The sequence below is a fragment of the Microtus pennsylvanicus genome, chromosome 3 (genome assembly GCF_037038515.1).
Source record: "Microtus pennsylvanicus isolate mMicPen1 chromosome 3, mMicPen1.hap1, whole genome shotgun sequence".
Taxonomy (NCBI): Eukaryota; Metazoa; Chordata; class Mammalia; order Rodentia; family Cricetidae; genus Microtus; species Microtus pennsylvanicus.
In genome coordinates, this window is record NC_134581.1 from 20210145 (window position 1) to 20232718 (window position 22574).

Genomic DNA, 22574 nt, shown 5'->3' on the forward strand with positions numbered 1-22574 from the left:
CAGCGGAGCCCAGAACCAGAAACTAATTCTGAATTCCTGAGGGCAGAACCACCTGGAGTTTGTTGGCCTCTAACTTAATCCGTTAACAACTGAGGTGTTTATTACATAGATCTCCAGGTGCCGTTGATGCTGTCGGTGACCGTGCTTAGAAGTATTCCATGACGGAACAACCCCAGCTATGGTGATTTTGATGCCCTAACTTGTTGTTTAAAGCAAATACTTAGGCCAACATTGATTAATAGAAACACAATATAAACTCCAAATATAATTTTAAATTATACATGATAAGGAAGATTACTTTTAGTGGTGTATTTAAATTAGTATGTACCAGAATGCCCAACATGTTGGTATCTCAGTGTTTAATTAATATACAATGTGAGGGAATATTCCTTTATGTTCATACTTTAGCTCTTCAAAATTGAGGCGGAATTTATAACCCATAGCATATAACTGCATTGTGAGTGCTTAGTCCCGTGTTGCTAGTGGCTCTCCTGCTGAAGAGTGTAGACCCTGACATCACCAGGTGCCAGGCAGTGTCACAGATCCCTTATACAATAGCTCTCTGATCCTTACAGGAAGCCTACAGTGAGGATATGGTTAGCATCACCTTATGGCAAGGAAACTAAACCACACAGAGCTCAAGTAACGTGGGAGAGGAAAAGAGATCTGAACCAATCACTGCAGTCAGGGGCAGCCGTGTTCCTAGGGCCCCACTACTCCCGGGAGGACAGAGAGGGACCATCACTCCTCTGTGTCACTACGCAACAGGTGATGCTTAGGTCATACAGCAAATGCCAGCTGATAAACGGTGAGAGGGGGTGGTAGGACAATGATGATTTTTTTTTCCCCAAACTTGGTCAGCCAATGGGATATGACTCGGTGAAAAGACATGGGGGGCCGTGTAGGAAAGGATCAATTAGGAACATCTCAGAGACAAGAAACCTCTCAGTCCCATTACTAGAAGTGGGGGCAGCCACCTTCCAACTGCTAGCGAGAATGTCTTCAAGAGAGGATAGCCAAGGACCCATCTCTGATGGGCCAGCCTCAGTGTAGGGCTGGAGTCTTTCAAGGGAGGTGTTTCAGCTTGGATCACAGTCTTGCTGTCTTGGGTTCAACTCCAACAGAACTTTTAAATCTGTGCCTAGAGTGCAGGCCAGACAATGAGTCAGCCTCAGAGAGTCTAACCCTGCAAGATCCAAGGCCATCCACTTGTTACCTCCAAGGCTTGCTGATCTGAGTTCTTGGATCAGGTGGGGAGCTCACTGAGACGTGATCAAGCATCACCCTACAGAGGTTTGCAGCTGTCAGCTTCTGTAGATAGAAGACAGAGAAGGAAGAGTAGAACCGTAGATACCCACACCTATGTGTGAAGACGTGCATACCTTGGCTCAGACTTTGAGTTTGTAACCCTGATCTAATCCTTCACTTCCCTGAACCTTAGTTTTAAGGAAAGAAGCACCCACCTCACAAAGTACTATGAACACTAAATGAGTTTTCAAAAGCAACATACTTGGGGCCATTGTGAGAACCCAGTACTGCATACTCCTGTTCTGCACACACCATATACCATAAATGACTTCCCAACGGATAGACATACCTTTCTCAGCAAATGCTAAAAATCCCCCTTCCAACTTGCATTTCATTGTCATTGGCAGGGAATGAAGTGACGGGCACCATCCATGGCTGACATCAGAATAGATTTATCTTGGAAACAAAAAGCCCTTCCCCTCAACGTAATGCTTTGTTTATTGACTGCATTAGTGAAAATACAAACAAGTCGGGGGGGGTCATTAAGAGTAAGAGGACGCGGGTATCTTCACTCCCAGGAAGCTACCTTGGGTTCCCTCCAACTTTTATGGGGTCTACCCAAGAACCACTCTGAATTGCAGTCAGACTTCCTGAATTATTCCAATACCATCTCTGATTGTGCTCTCCTTACTGTGTGTGATGATCTTGTCTCTTCAATTCGGCGTGGTGATTCATTACCACTTCCACCAGAAAACGACCTCCAAGTTCACCTTGAATCTTTCAGGTGCCAAAATCCCTAGATGTGTCATCCCTACAGACATACGTGAAAGCGGGAGATGGTTAAGATTTTTTGTCTTCCAATTTTGTGACGATTGAGATGAATAATGAAAATGTTTGACACAATTCTGGGCACAGCAGATGCTCCCTAAATGGAAATGCAGCATCAACGATGGCATCCATGTTGGTCATTGTAAGGGTTTGAGAAGGGATAGTAAAAAAGGAGAAAATGAAGGGGGGCTTTAATTCCCACGAGGGCACAGCCAGGAAGGCTGAGTTTCAAATTTCAGTTGTGGGATCCAGCTCATGCCCGAAAGAGAAATTAGACCTTGGGGTATGGGCATCCTGCCTGGAAGCGGGGAATGGAATCACGGCACAAGGAAACACAGCTGTGTTTGCTCCAGACAAACTGTAGCAGGCGGTGACCCCTCAGCAGGGGTGGCAGGCAGGGCCAGCCAGCCTGACAGGACCATGTGAGAATGCCAAGCAACACTCAGGGGAAGCCTGGGGGCTCAGGACCTGGTGACCACAAAGGAAGTAGTCACTCCACCTGCAGCCTCCTCCAGGACTTTGCCACCAACCTGACAGCTGCCAGCCTTCTCCCCTCTCTTCAGCAAACATTTTGGGGAGGAAGAGGGTGTTGGGAGAAGGTGCTGCCACACTACTGGCCCAATTCATGAGGCTAGTGTTTGCCTTAGGGAAAAGATTCTCGAGTCTGACCAAGCCATGGCTTTGGGTCTTTCCCCACTCCTTCTGTGTTTAGAGAATTGAAGCTAGGGGTAGGGGGAGGCTAGTGTCTAGGAACAGGTGCCATCCGAGGACTTCACAAAGGCTTTGGGAGTCATGGAGGAAGGAGCCTACTGGACCACATCCCAAGATGTGATTGTAGTCTCTGAGGGAGCATACATATTGACCTGTTAAGCCAGATGCTCGTGTCAGCAGTAGCAAGGAGACAGAGCCCAGCACTGCCACCACTAGGGACCCTCACTTAAGTGAGAACTTCGTGCCACAGAAAAGAATTTCAGGAGGAGGCGACGGGAAGCAAAGTTAATATGCTTGTTAAGTAGAGACAGGATAGTTCATACTATAGATCTAATCACTTCTAATCACTGGGACATGAAGTTAGAGACACATAGGAAAAAGTGAGACACGAGACATGGGTGTGGGCTTCTCAAGAGAGTCAGACTTCACATGTCTTTTCAATTACGGTATATGTGATTTTGTAGTCTATTACATTTATTGTGTTATATATACTTTTATATATGCATATATGGATATGAATATGCCGTGGAGAACGTGTAGAGGCCAGGGAAAAGCTTATGGGAGTTAGCCCCCTCCTTTGACCATGTGGGTCTCAGGGATCAAAATCAGGCTGTCAGGCTTGGTGGCCAGTACCTTTACCAACTGAGCCGTCACACGGGCAGTTTTGTGGCTTTTTAAGTTACATTATTCAAAGGATGTAATTACAACGAGATTTAAAGGCTAGGCAAAGTTTTGATAGTAAGTAGAGTTTAAAATTTAAGTAGAAAATAGGGCTAGGGAGATGGCTCAGTAGGCAAGCATGAGGGCCTGAGTTCAAACTCCCATAACCCACATAGAAGCCAGACACAGAGTGTGAACATCTGTAATCCGAGAGTTCTGCCAGGAGATGAAGGTAGAGCCAGGAGAACCCCCAGAAGTTTACGGGACCGTGAACCTGGCATCCACAGGAGCCAGGTGGAGGGCAAAGACCCGCATCCAAGGTTGCCCTCTGACCTCCACATGCACACTGTGGCGTGCATTCATGTGCATGAATATACATGTCCACACAAAAACTAGTAAGCATGAAATAGATGAGCCAGTTTATTGGTTTGTCTTACTGTAAATGATACTGTAAGGCAGTTTTACAAGGTGTGTGATCTAGATTTGTAGATGAGAATGGAGCGCTAATACAGCTGAAGCTGTGAAACAGGTGGCCCTCAGTAAGCATGATATTGCTTTAGTATCCTGGTTGGGGTGTCTTTAGGACAGTATCTTAGGTAGGGTGTCTGTTGCTGTGATAAAAACACTATAACCAAAAAAAGCAACTTGAGGGAAGGGTTAATTTCAGCTATGGTTCCACATCACAGTCCATCACGGAGGGAAGGCAGAACAGGAATTCAAACAGGCCAGGAACCTGACAAGAACTGAAGCTGTAGGCCTGGAGGAGTGCTGGTTACTGGCTTGGTCCCCATGGCCTGCTCAGCTTGCTTTCTTATAAGACCCAGACCACCTGCCCCAGGGTGGCACCACCCACAGCGAGCTGGGCCCTCCCTGATCAATCAAGAAAATGTACCACATTCTCTCCACTGAGTTTCTCTCTTCCAAAACCGCTCTGGCTTGTGTCAAGTGACTTGAACATACCAAGCGCAGAAAGCACAGACCAGCTTCAAGGGTGATGCTGATGTTACCAGCTGTGTTGAAGTTCCTTGACTCTCAGCCAACATGGCACACAAACTAGATCCTAGGATGAGGCACTGTCCTCTTCCCACATCTGTTTGATTTCTCCTGTCTTTCTACCGTGCCTCGTTTTGGCCACATCCCATAGACCTGTCCCTTGCTTGAGGGGAATCCCTTGGAGGAGTAATCTTGTTAGCTGTCCACACCCACCCCCCAACAAAGATGAAAGCCTTCTGAAAGCTTAGGCCTTGAGCCCAGAAGGAAACTCTCGTCTCCGTAGTAGGTTCCTAGATGTTTGGTATTCAGTCTCCTCAGACACAAGCCAGTATCTAGAAGGCCAGTGACACGGCAGTGAAAGAATTTACCAAAGGAGTGAAAGAGGAAGAACGTGTGTTGGAACACAAAGCAAGAAGGCAGCAGGTGCCTTCCCAGCCAGGGCCTGCACCGCTGAGAGGGGGGTAGAAATCTTTCTAGTATTGGGGATGGTCGATTTTATCCTGTGAGACACCTGTGTGGGGTCCGCATCTGGAGAGAAGTGGCCCCTCTGTCTTTGTAAGCACTCAGTTTTACAGTAGAAATCTTTGTTCCTTGAAGCTGGCCCTTTGGGTAAGGTGCCATGGTTTATCAGGAGTTAGGGCGCAGTTGTCTGAGGGAAGCATCATGGGTCCTTGTAGGCACAGTCTGGCTGTTAACGTGTGAGAACATTGCTTTTACTTTCTGCCTTTTGAGTCTACATTTCCTAAAGCATGGCATAGTTTGTCACGGTTAATAAAACCATGGGCTGCACCATTATCACCACGCTGTCCCTCGATTCTGCCTAGTATTCTTTTTCCATTCCAGGAACCCACAACTATATTTAATCTTCATGATTCTTAGGCTCCACACAGACATGATGGTTTTTGACTCTGTGTGTATGTGTGAGGCACGTGTGTGGTATCAGAAGACAACTGTTAGGGAGTTGGAGTTGGTTCTCTCCTTCCACCTTTCTGTGGGTTCCAGGAACGGAGTTCAGGTCACCAGGCTGTGTGGCACTTTTACCCACTGAGCCATCCCACTGGCCCCACCCTGACAGTTCCGAGGAGTATAGGCCAGGCATTGGTAAAGTGTTCCTCAACTTGGGACTTTTCTGGTGTTTTTTTTGTAACCACACCGGGATTATAGGTTTAAGGGAGCAAACTGAGAAGGCAAGGTGCCGATTTTCATAACTATGTGTAAACTGTCATGATTCTAGCATGACCAGTTGTAGTGAGGTGAGCAGGCCTGCTTTTCATCCCGCCTGGCTCCTGCATGGTTAGCCTTACACCCCGAAATAACAACACACAAATTGTATTCTTTTAAACACTGCCTGGCCCATTAGTTCTAACCTCTTATTGGTTAACTCTCACATCTCGATTAACCCATTTCTAATAATCTGTGTAGCACCACAAGGTGGTGGCTTATCGGGAAGATTCTAGCCTACATCCATCTTGGGTCGGAGCTTCATCGCATCTGTCTCACTGCCTTCTTCCTCCCAGCATTCTCTTCTGTCTACTCCACCCACCTAATGGCTGGCCTATCAAATGGTGAAGGCAGTTTCTTTATTAACCAATGAAATCAACACAAAACAGAAGACACCCCCCCCCCCCACATCAACCAGTGTTGACTTTGATCTCCTGGCTGAAATCCTCTTGCTCTACTCTGTAAGACAGGGGACATTTTCTCGAAAGTCTTGCTTTGGGGGTGGGGATTGGATTGGATTTCTCTGTGTAGCCCTGGTAGTCCTGGAACTTACTCTGTAAAGCAGGCTGGCCTTGAACTCAGAAATCCACCAGCCTCTGCCTAGCGAGTACTGGGATTAAAGGCTTGTGCCACGCCTGGCTGTCTTACTTTGTTTTTGACTGACTTGGAGATTTATACTTTAGTTTTGAGACAGTTTCCCTATAGAACCTGGTGGCCTCAACGGTGCAACCTGCCTGAGCCTCCCAAGTGCTGGGATTAAAGGTGTGCACCAGCACATCCGGGATTTGATCCTTTTCTTTTGGTTATTTTGAAATGTACAATAATGTCATTTGCTGTGGTCACATGTTGCACACTGAGTCCCCAGGGCTTTTCCTGTTTCCCTGGAACTCTGACAGCTTCCTCTAACCTTCCCCTGACTCCACCTGGCCTCCCTTTTGTTAACTGGACAGAGCCACGGGCTCTCAGCACTTGTTTTCTCTCCTCTGATGTCAACAAGATGTCTCCTGAATATTGATGATCCTGTAATCTTATTAAAGGCTGCCTTGACCTCTTCATCCATCTACCTCTGACTCTCACTGTCTGGGAAGTCTTCAAGGGACCCCTTCGCTCAGAACATGCTCCCTCAGCTGATTTTACTCCCTTCTAGAACAGGAGGGAGTACCACACCTTCAGTCTGCAGGGACCAGTCTCCTCCAGCTTTATTCTGTCCTGGGTGATAGCTTTGTGACACTGTACTGTGTTTTCTTCTTCTTTGGGGGTGGGAGGAACCTGTATCTATCACAGAAATCATGATGCTTTAGAAAGAGGCAGGCAGAAGGAAGACCTTTAATGCCTGTTTCTCCACCCCCACCCCGTGTTGAAACCCAGGATGATCACTGAATACCACACCACATGGGGATGCTAGTTCACTCACTGTTGCCCCTAGCAACATTCTTAAACATAGGACTGATGCTATAGTTTATTCCTCATTCCATTCATAAAACTGGAGTTTGAAAAGGGGGTCATTTGTCTCTGCCAAAGATTTAGCTGGGTGATTTGGCTACAGCGGTGACATCCACTTCCCTATTGATCAGTATGTAATGCTGGCTGGTAGCTAGAAGTTCACTAGACCTGAAGGCCAGGGTTCTGCCTCAGTTCCCTTCCACGTTATCCCTTTTCTGAGCTGCTCAGGTTTCCAGACATCCTGCTCACTGGCTTCTAAGAGTAAGTACCTCAAGACCACACCCTACATGTCTAGCCTCAGAGGTCATTCAGCCAAATGAGAGGGAACAAAGACCGCCTTCTCGAGGGGCTTACCAACATCACTTTGAAGAAGAATGAGCAGGTTTAGATGTGCCATTGTGGTCACTTACGGAAAAGAGAAATTCCATTGCAGACAGGGATTTCAAAGGGTCTCATTCTTCAGCAAATATTTACTCTAGCTCAGCTGTTGAGCTCGATAGGAGGACTATGACATTGAACCTGACACCATCCCAACCCTGGTGGTTTAGCCAGAGCACAGATGGGAAGTAGATCAAGCCTTGGCTATTTCCATTCAGAGAGATGAGCTCAGAGAGTACAGGGTTCACGTTCACACTCTCTCTCTCTCTCTCTCTCTCTCTCTCTCTCTCTCTCTCTCTCTCTCTCTCTCACACACACACACACACACACACACACACACACACACACACACACACACACACACACACTTCCCAGCAAATCAGAATAAAGGGCGGATAACCAAAGGCTGAAGATAAAAGGCTGTGGAGTTACCTGTGTGTTGCTGCATTCAAGAGCATGGGGTTTCAAATCACAGTCACTGATAACAATGGTTGTGTTCTCAGTAACAATGTTGTCTTTATCTTACATTCTTCGGCTCATGCAGGACACTTTTCTGAATCAAAAATTCCTCCATCTTCAGGATCTCTTTCTTGAGCATCTAGGATCAAAGGAGCCTGAGGTTTTATCCTGAACTGCTATGTGGCAACCCTTTGGATCTTAGACAAATGGTTTAACCAACCATATGATCACTTGGAGATGATGGGGGAAATATGACCTACAAATTTATCATACTTGTCTGTTTCTTGTTCCAAGAAAGGGGGCTACATTCTGTGTGTGTGAGGTCAGAAGGAGCAGGGAGAAATGAGAAGGCATGAACATGTATGTGATTGTGAGCACACACATGTTCCTGCATGATCACATACATGTTTGACTAGGAAGCTGTTATCTGTCAGCCTCCCAGAGCTACAGCACAAGATGAACTCACATTGGCCAGAGGCCACAAGTGTGTCAGGGCACGCAAGCCCGACTCACATGGTTTTCTTGCTTGCCTGTGTTCTAGAGCCTGCTCTGGGAAGCAGTTCCCAGTGAGTCACGGACCCCATCAGTCCAGCTGTTGAACCTATGATCTCTGGACATTTCTGGAACCCACCAGGTGACAGTCCCAGTTAGTTCAGAGCACTGAGCAGAACTCCAGCCCTAAGAATGCATGCCCGACTTGATGGGAGGGAGCTTGTGGAATATGGCTGCCCAGAGAAGGGGAAGCACCAAAGATTTGGGCTACTGGCTCCTAGTCAAGGTCAAGAGACCTGCATTGCACCTCTTCAGAGCAGTGACCGGACCCCCTGAACTCAATGATGCAAACCTAATTCTAAGTTAAAACCGTGCTCCAAAGAACTAGAGTTTGTATGTGGCTTTTAAAATAAAAGGAACCATTGGAATTCAAAGAATAGAGCACACGAGAGTCCTGGAAACACACTGAGAAAAAGCCCTAAGAGCTGGGAGCATAGTGGGATTTAGCCAGGCAGTGTGCTGGCCTGAGTTGCTTCCCCTTCTAACCGCCCTGTGTAGCTGTGGTTACTCTAAGTCATTTTACTTTGGGGGTCCTTGCCTTATCAGGTGAAGGGGTCCAGACAACCCTTTCTGAGTAGAAGAAAATTTTGGAATTAGGAAGTTCATTTCTAGGCAAGGTTGTAGGCCATTGTCCACGAAGGAAACAGCTGGGGCCTGGCCTGCTGTTCTAGAGGCACACTTTGGTTGTGTAAGAGGGGCACCAGATGCAGAATGTAAATCTGCAAATGTCCTAGTATACTCTGTGCTGCCCCAGCTGGGTAACTTACAGTTTCCTCAGCATTCTGGAGTCTGGAAGTCCAAAGTCAAGAGCTGGTATCCAGGCATGCTCTTCCATCCATGAGAAGGGCAAGAGAAGAGGGGAAAAAAGCGTCCAATGTATCGTTCTAAAAGGAACCCATTCCCTCAAATGTGACTACTACTCCCCTGAACGCTGTACCCTTGATCCCAAATGCCTCCTCTTAGGGCTAGCTTCCCAGTACTGTGGCTTTGCAAGTTAATGATGCAAGACTTTGGCAGACCCTTTAAACCATTATACTGTGTCCTAGTTTGAAAAGTGAAAATACCCACCATGGGTGATAGCACACAGTCATCCATTCCAGCACTCAAGAGGATCACAAGTTCAAGGCTAGTACAGGCTACTTAACGAGCTCCTGTCTCAAAGGGATAAAGAAATCAAAATAAAAACGCCTGTGAATAGGCTTAAAACTGTAAGAAAGTGCTTTGCCGTAGTTGTTCACAAATCTGAGGGCTGACTGGACTCTGTTAGGTGGCATTCATTAGCGTCTCCTTGGTGGTGACGATCCAGTGGTAGCCCAGGGTAGGGCTGTCCTGCAGGCTTCTTCACTGTCACATTTGATGCCTGGCTGAGGCCTCAGAAATTCCTGTCACACCGCACACTCCTAATACAAGACGAACACTGAGAGAATACAGGAGCTATGAGATCTTCTCTGCTCTGACCTAGACAGGCAAAGTGGTCACAAATGCCCGGCTAGGCTCATCGGAAAAGGAAAGAGTTGCCATTTTTTAAAGGAAAAGGACTTATCAGAACCTGCAGACGTGACTTAGCCACATCAGGCACCTGGTATGTCCGTCCAAGTTGCCAGTTATGGGACATAGCTCCAACACCTCTGATTGCCTGAGGTAGGATTAAAAAGGCAGTGGGTGGAATACCCTGCTTTATCAACTGGGTATGTAAGGAGAATCCACTTAAGAAGATGCTTCAAATAATAAGGAAATTAAATCACACTGCTTGTATGAACTATCAATGTATACAGACTTTAAACATACAGTTTCCAAGTAAGAGGGGGAAAAAAAAGCCTAGAAAATGAATTCCCAAAGATGGTAAATCATAGCCTTTGACGGTAGAGGGCAGAGTGGAGGGGGCAAGCAGAAGTTAAGGGTGGGAAGGAGAGCTCAGAAATAAAGCTCGTTTAATGTGCCTAAGACTCTGGGTGTCCATCTTCAGCCACAACAAAAACAACAGAAAAGGCATGTTAAGCGGAAGTGGTTGAAATGTAATCCTTAGAGCCAGGCTTTGCTGAATCCCAGCTCACCATTCCTCTGCTGTGTGGCTACCAACAAGGTCCTCTGGTTTCTCTCTATCGATTGCAGCATGGAGCTAATAAGAGCACCCCTGTCCAGATGCCACGAGGACAGATGTGCCTGCAAAGGTTTGCACTTCCAGACGCTTCCTCGCCTGTGCCAGATGCAGATGCCAGTGCCCAATATGGACTGTGGGCAGTCAACCAAGCACACAGGAGGAGGATGCCCTCTCCATCCTCAGAGATGACATGTGTGTGGGAATTCTAGAGAGGAGGCGGCCTTCCTGTGACATCTGGACACCCATCAGTCTATGGGCTCCCACTGTCCCCCATCCCCCCATACTTATCCTCACTCTGACACGTTTTTTAAATTTGGCTCTACATTTTAAGTATGTCAAGCTAGATTTTAGTTTTAGTGACTCTTACATATTTGGAATCAGAGGCTCCAGAGTCTATTATGCAAATCCATGCAAATGATATGTAAAGAGGCAGTCACTCCAGATTGTGGGGAGGGGGGAATGTGTGGACCTGTACAAAGGGCCTTGAATGAAAATTTGCATGTGTTAGCGGAGCCCCTGGTTGAAGGCCCTGCACAGCCACTGTGACAGTACACGTCACAGCCTTCATTTGCTAACCTTTTGTGCTAAGGAGAAAGGGTGTAAGCTCTTGTCTCATTTCCATACCCAAGGTGACAGTAAGGTTGAAGGAGCTGGACAGTTCAACCCTTGTAGCTATTTTATGATACAAATGAAATTTTTTATTTTTAAAATAATGGCTCTGATCCAGGCTGTCTCCTTGTTGTTTGACTTTTCCGGGGGAGACAAGAACAAATGCCTAGTGGCCCCATTCAGGGCACAGTAGCAAGCCAAAGAAATGATTCCCCCCCAAAGCTAGCTTGGTGAACCGCTGGGCAGGACCGTGTGTCATTCAAAGCCACACCTCGGCGAAAGGAGCACCCCCAGAGTCCCTGAAGCTCCCCAGCAGGTTCCAACAAAGTCTCCTCTCTGCTAGCAAACATCTGTTACTCGCATCAACCAGGGGAAGTGCCATGGTAGTATTCTAAGCGTCAGGAGCTCCCAGAGTCTTTTGAGTCTCGGGGCATGTTTCAATTCAGAGCACACTCCCCAACCAGCCAAGTGCTGTTGCACGCACCACACCTCTGGGTCACCTCTCTGTACAGTGAAGAGGTTGGTGTAGGTGACCTCTAGGGCCCCTCATTATATTAACCAAAGCTCAAAGCCCCAGGGCACCCAGAAATAAATTTATGCATGTGTAGCAGCAAAGATTGGAGTATAAATACATGATGGAGGAAGTAAATGTCTGGGGAGCCTGGTACCCAAAGAGCAACGGCAGTAAGGACAGTCAACTAGATTCTACAGGAACTCCAGTCAAGTGGTCTGGCTGGGGTGATCTGATCTGTAGGCTCCTGGTGGGGAAATCGGGGGAATTTCTTGCTCTAGCCATTTTAAACCCCAGGGAAACATAAGCCTAGTTCTAGATATCTGCTAACATTCTCCTGGAAGCCAGGTAGTCTCCTTCCCACTGTGTGCTTGTCCCTGGGGTTAGCTTGTGCCTCTTCCCAAACTCTGTGCTGTTGACTCTGAAGCCAAAACAATATTATGCCCTTGGCTCTAGGGCTGTGACTACCAGATACATTCTGTGCTCCAGCTCAGCGGTCCTCGGGGGACTTAATGTTAACTCCAGCGACAGCAGCAGCCACCAAATGGACATAGTTCTGGCCTGCCAGTCCCTGGACTGAAGACCTCCCTAACTCAGTCTTGTGATACCCAAAGGGTATGAAGGATAGGATGAGCACCCAAGAAGTAGGGGTGAGAGTCTGGGGGAGTCTCCTTCAGGCGCATGATATGGGGTGCTCCCAGGAAGATTGGGGCACTTCCATCAGCTCACAGCTTCTCTTGGGTCAGGTTTCCCTGTTTCAACCATTTCAGCCCCCTTGGCTGACCCTCACATCATCTCCCAGTGTAAACCACTTACCCACATGCCCTTCCTCTCCATCTCCTCCCTTTCAGAGGGTTCTAGTACAAAATGTTTGTACTTGGCTGCTTTAACAAAATAGCACTCTCTGAATGGCTTACACAAGACTTATTTCCCTAAAACTTCTGAAGTCTGGGATTTCAAGATCAAAGCGGTACCAGGGTTGGATTCTTGTGGCAGCAGAGGTGAGAACCTCTCCTTGCATGACTGACAGCCTCCTCCTGGCTGCTCTGCCCTCAGAAGAGGATCCGCCTATGCCCCTGGTATCACCCTGGAGACCCATCTCTTCTTAGAAGGGTAGCAGTCAAATTCGGTTAAGGTTCATTCTATTGGCCTCTGTTCATTTGAATCTCCCTTTTGAATGCCTCTCTCCAAGTAGTCACATTCTGAGATTCTGGCATTTGAGGGGAGAGGAAGAATAGTTCAGCTCTGAATGGTCATGAGACCAACTTGTAGCAAAGTGTTCCTCGCACATCAAAGGTTGCTGCGACCAGGGACCACCCCCCATGGTGGCAGGCTACAAGGTGTGAGTTTATGGGGCTGGGATAATAGCCCTGAACAGATCGGAGCAATGCAGCATATTGCTTCTGCCGTGCGTACAGCTGATGGGCCTCTGCCTCCCCCTGCATCACTGGTGGCAGTTAACTAGGAAAAGCATATGCTTTAGAGACAGCCCTGGTTCCACATGCTTCTGAGACTGTGTGACTTCACACATGTTCCCTTGCCTCCCTGGGCCTTCATTTCCCACCCTGTCAAGCAGTTGCTAGGTTGAACGTTAGCGTGGTTGCGGTTGCTAGGGTGAAAGTTAGCGTGGTTACAGGACTGACTTGAATGAGCAGAATGTACTGCAAAAGTGTGTGGGCTGACTTGTGAATGAAAGTGTAGGAAACTGGCTTGCTTAGGGTGGCCACTGGCCCTGGAGACAGTAGGCACTGTTGCCTCTGTTAAAAACGAGGCCGGCCAACCTCCCCAGTACTGGCTTAGCTGTGAATATTAGGTTCAAGGGTTATTCCAAAACCCACCACACACTGAATGGTGCTCCAGGCACACTGGAGTTCCTCCCTCTCTGCTTCCTTAAGGCTAGCCAAAGCCCACCATCTCCACCAAACTCCCATGAATCCCTGCCTCCCACCGCTAGCTGCTTTCCTGCCCATAACACCAGTGTGACCACTTGCCCTTCTAGAGCATGGTGACATGTAGAAAGAGTTGTCAGATCTCTAACTTCTTTCTGGGGTCTAGATGGGGTTGAAAAGAAGTCCAAGAATGACAAAGGGTGTTAAGAAGTCAGAATCAGGCTTTTTCAAAGTGTCCCGCCACCCATCACCAACAGAGACCAGCTCTCCCTAACCTGTGTGCTACAACAGCCCATGATCTCAATGATCCCATAGGGTTACTGGCACATGGTGCTGTGATTTTTTGGGGGGCAGGATGAGGGTTTCAAGAGAGGGTTTCTCTGTGTAGCTTTGGAGCCTATCCTAGAACTCGGTCTATAGACTAGGCTGGCCTCAAACTCAGAGATCCACCTGCCTCTGCCTCCTGAATGCTGGGATTAAAGGCGTGCACCAGCACTGCCCGGAGGTGCTGCAATTTTATAATCATTTATATTTAGGAAGGCTTTCAAACTCACGGGATTTTATGCTTTTGAATTTTCTCAATAAACTTTGGCATCCATCATTACACAGCCCTCTTTGTATTGTTTAGAAGGGCTCCTCTACTCAAAAAGGCCAAGCAGTACCAATGTGGACTTCAAGTTCAGCTATAGGAGGAACCACGGGAAAAGCACTTGACAACAAACCCCCAGTAGCCAATGGTCTTTCTTCAGCATTTTCCATCCCAGACTCTACTATGGTGTTAGAGAAGCTAGCTCTGATTGCCCTTCTCTGGACCCATGCCCTCTTCTACCCATCCTGCCCCTATGGCACCAAGGCATCTCTGCTTTACTTGAGGGTCTGCCCTGTTTGTACTCTAGAGTGCCAGAAGGGAAGTGTGGAGTAAGCAAATCTGAATGAGCAGAGGGCTGACATTGGCACTGTGTTCTTGTTCAAGAAAAGGAATAGGAGTTGGTAAGCTCTCCCACCCAAGCCTTCCCCCAGTTGGCTCTGAGTGGCTCAGGGTTCAGGCTGGCCTTGACTACTCCCCAGCTGTGGCTGGCGGGTGGCATAGAAGTGACAAGCCTCCCAGGCTCCCCCTCCCCTTCCAAGACAGTGTACTGAGGCAGAGGGCTGGTGGGAATTGGAGAAAGGGTGGGATTGGATGGTCTGGTTGCCTCAGGATCACCTGGTGCTGCTGTCTTTTGTGATAAGTAACATCCTTCCTCCCTTCCTCTGTGGAGACGTTCCCCGGCTGTACATGCAGTTCTTATGGCTCAGAGTGCCAGGGTGCCCGTGTGGCCTGAGGAATGCTCCAGATAGCCTTCCTGCATCCCCAGGGCTTCCTCAGAGTCCTCAGTGAGGATGGCCTGGCTGTGAGTAACACCTTTGTTCCTCACCGCTCTCCTCTCTCTCTCCCCCTCCAGGCTTTCTCCTGACCTTGGCACTGACCAAAGCACTGGTACTCGCCGTCCAGGAACCATCTCCCAGGGAATCTTTGCAGACCCTTCCCTCAGGCAGCCCCCCAGGCACCATGGTGACAGCCCCTCACAGCTCTACCAGACTCTCCTCCGTGGTGACACTGAACCCCAAACCTGATGGACGCACCTCGCAGGCTACAGCTACTATGGAAACAACTGCATCTCATCCAGAAAGGCAGCCTCCTACAGACACCACATCCACTGTTGTGACAGCTGCCGTCCCCCATCCTGAAAGCCCTCTGCCCACAGGTTCCCCTCCAGCTGCCATGGCAACCACATCCTCCCACTCAGAGGGCCGCCCCCCAGGGGATGCTGCCCCCACCATCCTGCCAACAAAGCCAGCAGGAGCCACCAACCGCCCCACAGTGTCCCCACGGGCCACCACTCGTAGGCCCCCCAGACCCCCAGGCTCTTCCAGGAAGGGGGCTGGTGGTTCATCTCGTCCTATCCTACCTGTACCCAGTGGCCACTCAGCAAGGAAGGAAGGCCAGAGGGGACGAAATCAGAGTTCAACACACCTGGGGCAGAAGCGTCCTCTGGGGAAAATTTTCCAGATCTACAAGGGTAACTTTTCGGGGTCCGTGGAGCCAGACCCCTCCGCTCTTACCACCAGGACCCCACTCTGGGGCTACTCCACTTCACCGCAGCCCCAGACCGTGTCTCCAGCCACAGCACCCAGAAGCACCTTGTGGGTTCCTCCCACGACCCTGGTACCCGTGAAGGACAAGCCAGGCCTTATCAGAGCCAACCAGGGGAGTAGCTCCACATCTACCAGCCCAGCAGGGGAACCGGATGCCACAGCAGCCTCAGGTGTCCCTGCCAGTACACAGCCTGCCCCAGTGCCTTCTCAGCGCCCTCATGGTGACGTGCAGGACAGCCCTAGCCACAGTGACTCTTGGCTTGCTGTCACCCCTGACACTGACAGACCCCTGTCTGCCAGCTCTGGGGTCTTCACGGCTGCCACGGGGCCCACCCAGGCTGCCTTTGATGCCAGTGTCTCAGTCCCTTCCCAGGGCATCCCTCAGGGAGCATCAGCAACCCCTCAGGCCCCAACCTGGCCCTCTGGGGTCTCAGAAAGCACTGTTTCTCCAGTTGAGGAGAAGGACGAGGCCTCCCCCACAACAACCGACAGGGGACCGGGACCCCTTTCCACAGTGCTGTCCACAGCCACAGGCAACTTCCTCAACCGCCTGGTCCCTGCTGGGACCTGGAAGCCAGGAACAGTGGGCAACATCTCCCACATGGCTGAAGGGGACAAGCCCCAGCACAGAGCCACCATCTGCTTGAGCAAGATGGATATTGCCTGGGTCATCCTGGCTATCAGTGTGCCCATCTCTTCCTGCTGTAAGTACCCAGCTCTCTTCCCTCCTCTGTCTGTCAGCTTTCCCATCCCCAGATCCTCTTGCCCTTTGAGTTGGGTAGCCCCACGGAGTGAACTGCAGAAAAGTCCAGATTCCCAGCAAATGAGACAGCACGGGAGGAATCATGGCCCACCCATCCCTCCTGGTCCTGGCCCTAGCTCATAAAGCCCCAATTCTTGGAGCTGGCTAGCCACACATGTTATAGAAACACCAGGCTATCTAAGAGACTTGGCTGGCCTAGCATCCAGGTGTTAGGGAGTGGGTGGCAGGGCTGCAGCCCTTGCTTGAAGCATCGGTCCTTCCTGTCTAGAGTTCTGTTGAGTACCCCCTGTGTCAAGAAACTGGGTACCATGGGTGGCAATTGGCCACGGGCTACAGGTGGAAAAATTATCACTGTCGTTCCCCACTTCTCCACCTTGTCTTTCCTCTCCCCTCCACCTCTCTCCCACTTCCCCTGAGACAAAGCTTCCATGTGCTGGGAAATCCCATCAGCCTTGGCCAACGCACAGTTCTCAATGCATGGGCTGAATTAAGGCCTCGGAGTTCCGCAGACTTTAGATCTTCTCCATCCCTACACTACCCAGCCTGCTTTACCCTTCATAGTCATGTGTACTCTGTGTCCTCTGGACCTTATAGTTCTCTGCTCCATGACAACCAGCATCTCTCTGCAGCATCCTGTCCCTCTGAGAGGGAGGCGTCAGGAGATGTTCAAGAACCCACTATACAGGGTCTCTCAGAACCTTAAGGCCTCCTTTATGACTTTCTATGTCACACTCTGTCCTCAGAGGATCTTCACAGGACTTGAGCCTACCCTACCTCACACCGCGTGCTCCTCAGTCCCCCAGACAGCCTGTTCTCTGACTTATTTTCTGCCCAGCTCTCTTGAGAGCCTCAAGTCTGCCTTCTCATTTTTACCCTGTAGTCCCTAAGTGGTGTTCACCCCAATCCCAGAGGCACTGGGGTGTCTGGCTTTTGGGGAACAGAATTCTTGGCCCAAGCTCCTCATCCGTGACCCTCAGGGTCTCCTTCATAGAACTGCCTTGCCCAAACCTGCTGTATCTGCCACCTCTGAATGGTCACCACCTTATCCCTGGTCCCCTAGAAGTGCAGCTTTCCATACATGCTCAAGCATACCAAGAAAGTCAGCGGGGACCACTTCAGCCACACTAACAGAGCCTGTTGGCTAATCAGACTTCGATCACCCTATGAACTAACCTTGGTCTTAAATGAAGCCCTGAAGTTTCCCACAGGGAAGCTGTGAAGCCAGAATGCCACCCTTCCCTCACGTCACAGGCCAGCACAGAACGCTTAGGCCCTTACCGTGGCCAGGTTCCACTTGTCAATTCACTGAAGCGCCTCTTCTCCCAGCTTTGCTGAAAACCCTTGTGTCAGGGCTGGAAAGGCACTCCTGCTCCAGGACCCTGCACATGGGAACATGTAAAGCTGGCGATGTCTTGTGCTCCATGGGGGCAGCTCTGTTGTCTGTGGTGGGAACACATGTAATGTTTAAGCTGTTCTTACCTGTTTCTAAAAGAGGGATGAGATGGAGAAAAGATAGCACTATTGATAAGCAGATAATAGAAAAGCAATTACTTCTCACATTAATAATCTCCCAGTGTCTCAGATGCTCTAGTTTACAGTCAGAGCTCCAGGTATTTTTTTATTCTATCCCTACGCTGTCTACACAAAATAAACAAGTACACACAGCGCCGAGGTGGCAGAAGGCTTTGGTCATCACCGACACTCCACCCTTGAGTTGGTAAACTGATGTCAACCAAGGCAGGAACAGAGACACAGCCTCAAACTGCATCTCAAGGATAATTCAGAGCTACAAGAGCCTTCAGGTTCTGGGGGGCTGGGATAGGACACCCTTTCTAAGAGCTGATTTTGTTCATGCTGGACTTTCTTAGCCCCCTGACTGTGAAAGACAGCAGGGCCTACTTTCTTGGCATTTCTGCATTTGCACAGGGAGTCCCTCACTCCTACCTGGGTCCTGGCCACCTCTACATCAACCCTGTGTCCTATGGGCAATCCTTGACCAGAACCAGGGAATATTTAGAGTACCTGTCCAGTCTCAGAGCCCTAGGTGCTGCTCACAGAAATACCTGTCTGGGATGTTCCATAGTCCTGCCCTACCTATCTAGGGACCACACAGGCCGAGCTCCTCCTCAAGACCCATGTTCCAACCTTCCCTACTGTCTTTGTACCCCACAGTGGATCCCATCCCTTGCCAGACTGTCAAGTATTCCCAGCAATCTAGCTGGTAGCAAAGTGTGAATGTAGACTTTATCGCCTCTAGCGAAGGGGCTAGGAGACAAGCCAGGTTGTGCGGAGCTGTGGGGACTTGACCGTAGCTGTGCTTTCTCCACCCCATGCTTGCTTGTCTTAGGGTGATTTCCCCTGGTTCTAGTGGAAGTCAGTGATGAGAAGAGCGAATTCTGAGCCTGCACATGGATGCAGGGTCAGCAACTCACCCTCCTTCCCCATCACAAGCCCTCCCAGTGGCTGGAAGGGCACCCGTGTGCCAGGGTTGAGAAGTGCTTTGTCTCCTGAGCCCTGCCAGACACTCTCTGCCAACTCTGTTTCAGATGTGCTGAGAACTGAAATTGATTGGCTCCAGGCCACTGCGAACCAGGGCCAGGAGCCCTGTGGCTGCTACGCAGGTCTCTGCTGCCACCATCAGGATGCATAGAACACACAGCCTCTGGCCTGCCATTGGTCACTGCTCACCAGTAGGTGCTCCGAGCTGTCACAGAACCCTCTGGAGGCTCCGCTGAGCTTCCTGGCCTGTCTCCCAGCCACCCTCACGAGAAGGCTGGAGCTTTGGGGAGGATTAGCTAAAGAAGTCAGGGACACTGCAGGCATGCTGCATCACCAATCCAAGTTTAACCTGACAGGGCCAAGGAGAGCCGCTTCCTGACCTTAGCAATGCACCTTGCCCCCAAACAGGGCTTCTTCTAGACTCTGGGCCATTTGTGTAATATTCCAAGGATGACATGTTATAGGGACCATGATTCTTTGCTGTGTTTGTTGTTCAATGAATGTTAACAATACTCAGACATATACCTATATGTGCAGTATGTGTGTGTGTGTGTGTGTGTGTGTGTGTGTGTGTGTGTGTGTGTGTGTGAGAGAGAGAGAGAGAGAGAGAGAGAGAGAGAGAGAGAGAGAGAGAGAGAGAGAGAGAATGTTTACTTGCAGAGCCTAATGGCTTTGTCATTACCGTTTAAGAAAACTTGGGTTAAATTGATTCTTACCAAGCAGCAGAGAAGACTGACCCAAAGGAAGTGTGGCTGGGTTCCTGGTCTCCTTATGATGATGGACCAATGGGAGGAGAAGGTACAGAGGTGGCTACAGCAAGGCAGGGTTGTCCATGGATTGCCATCCTGCCCATAACCCTGTCAAGATAAAATGCTACCTCTGGGCTTCAAGGTAGTGTCCCCTGCTAGACTTCTAAACACCCAGTTCCCACATGTCAGGATAAGGAGCCAGACACTAAGCCACGAGTTTCCTTGGGCTTATGGGCTTATATCCAGGGCACAGGAGCTGAAACCCATCCCAGGCCCCGTCTGCAGCCACTCAAGTACTTTATGGCGTGCCCTGCAGCCCTAAAAATGGTTTTTGGAATCAAACACACCTGCCCACACACCCAGCTCTTACCTCTCTTTGCTGTGGACTTACTTATCCAAGAGAAGAGAAAGCACCAGAACGTAGGTCGAAAGAGGTGTCTGCTGCGTTCGTTCAGGTCCCTCTAAGAGGGAGGCACCAAGATGGAATCAGGCTTGCAAGGCAGTACAACTATAAAACACCCAGGAAGAGCTGGAGCAAGCAAGACAAACCATATGCAGCAATACAGGCCTCATGCCATGGGAAATAATGAGGCTGGACCATCTCAGAGTGTTTCTCCTGGGCCAATGGGAGGCCTAAGGGACTGAGCATGCTCTGTACCCCTGCCATAGTCAGTCACGATGTAGGCATCTGGGAATCATGGCCTAGACACAGGGATGTTGGTGAATCTGGAGGGGCAGTAGAATGTAGGCAGGGCTTTTCCACACTTGTAATGCCACCTCCAGGCCCCATGAAAATCTGGACCATGCATGCACTTAAGAGTCTGGTGGGGAAGATGCTCAAGAAATGGCAGTGTGGAGGGGTGGCTGTTTTTCGCCTCCTGGGGATTTACAGTGCATGTTCCAACAGGCCCAGCATCTGGCAATTCAGCAGGTATTGGAAAAGGATGGGTCTCCTGGGGGACCTGTGGGCTTGGATTACCATGGTTTATTACCCACAAGGTCCTGTCATGTGAACCCAGTACCCAGGACTCAAACTTTATACCAGTGACTCTTCTTCCTGTCCCAGAATGTTCCTGGGGAAGCCAAGAGAGCTTGCTTCACTCTCAGGGCTGTTCTAGAACTGCAGGACAGAGGAGCCCCACTCATTCCCTGTAGAGTCTTTGTGTCTGTCGCCTTTGGTGACATGAAGCGGTTGGTTCTTTGGCTAAATGGATACATGGCTCACACCCTGTGTTCACTGCGTAGCTTACAAAGGACTTCTAAGGCCACACTGTGTGTTTCTCTAGTATTTAGTAGACAGACAATAAGCATCTACTTGAAGTTTACCAAAACCGGGTTCAAGGTGTGTGGTCTCGGTCAACGTTAACTTCAGGGGTCTTCACTTACTCTTCCCGGATGGCGTGGGTTGAAGAGGCCTGTAAACTCCATAGTGCTGAGTGCGTATTAGACTACTTAAGTCCCGGCTGTACTTTCCTCTCTTGAATAAAAAAGGCTAGACCACTGACCTCAAAGTTCCAAGCAGAGCTAGAGTATTAGCCTTGCCCCTGACTCCTGGAGCCCAGCGCATCTGTCTACAGCTCTCCTGTAGAAGGTTCGTGAGAAACAGAGGCCACCACACCTCCCACAGACAGGATTGCTACACTTTGCACAGACAGGCTTCAGAGGCAGCTGCAGTCTGGCATCCTAGACACAGCAATGTGTAGTTGGTTATTTCTACTCTTTACTCTTTGAGGGGGCCCACCACCCAGCTCCCAAATAAATACACAGAGGAAGCTTATTACTTATAAACGCCCAGTCTTAACTTGGCTTATTTCTTAAATTATCCCGTCCACCTTTTGCCTCTGGGCTCTCATCCTTCTCTATTCTATATACCTTTCTTTCCTTCTGACTCTGTGGCTGGCTGTGTAGCTGGGTGGCTGGCCCCTGGTGTCCTCCTCTCCTTTTCTTGCTCCTTGATCTCCTCTTCCCAGATTTCTCATTTTTTTTTCTCTCTGCCTGCCAGTCCCACTTATTTTTCTCTCCTGCCTGGCTATTGGCCTTTCACCTCTTTATTAAACAATCAGGTGTTTTAGACAAGCAAAGTAACACAGCTTCACAGAGTTAAAAAAAAAAGCAACATGAAAGAATGTAACACATCTTTGCATCATTAAACAAATGCTCCACAGCATAAACAAATGTAACATACCTTCAAGTGATACTCCATAACAGCAGTGAGCATGCTCAGCCAGCTAGGCAGCATGGCCTTGGGAAGTTCATCTCTCTGGATTTCAACACCCTGCTTTTCAGACTAAGAATAACATAGGGGGAAAAAAATCACCAGATACTGGGCAGAATTCTGCTGCATGCAGGAGGTACATGTGGACTGCACAGAGGGCAAGAGGTCGAATGACTTACTTGGGTTTGTGAGCATTGTGTTAATGTCAGGGTTCTAAATCCCACATCCCTCTCGCCCCAGGACTGGGAGTCTCGAAGGCCGTCTCTGCCACTTTGATCTTGCTCGCTTGCCTGTGGGTCCAAGGCACCGATGCCCCCCTTCCACAGAGACGTGGTTTTTGAGGACATTGTCACCCGTTTGCAGACTGGCACTGAAGTGTGTGATGTGATGTCAGATGTCCTCATAGGCCAGCAAGAGAAAAGTGGCTGTTTGTCCCTGCCAGCTCCCCACTTCCCCTGGGGCTCCAGTTTCTACAGAGCTGAGAAAACCTCTGTCCTCGCTTCTGAATATTCCTATTTCTGTAGGGAGTTGGCTTTACTAGCGTGAATTGCCCTAACTGCTTCCTTCTTGATGTTTCAAGAGGCAGAGACTGGGCTATGAGGGGATAAA

General features: G+C 49.3%; 1 protein-coding gene across 3 annotated transcripts in view; it reads left to right on the forward strand.

Annotated features, from left to right (window-relative positions):
* Window positions 1-22574, forward strand: part of Tmem108 (transmembrane protein 108) — a 279477-nt gene that overhangs the window by 249599 nt on the left and 7304 nt on the right. For all 3 annotated transcript variants that reach the window (XM_075964817.1, XM_075964818.1, XM_075964819.1), the window contains one exon: window positions 15046-16443. In XM_075964817.1, the coding sequence (XP_075820932.1) occupies window positions 15046-16443 (1398 nt within the window). The remainder of the gene's footprint in view (window positions 1-15045; window positions 16444-22574) is intronic.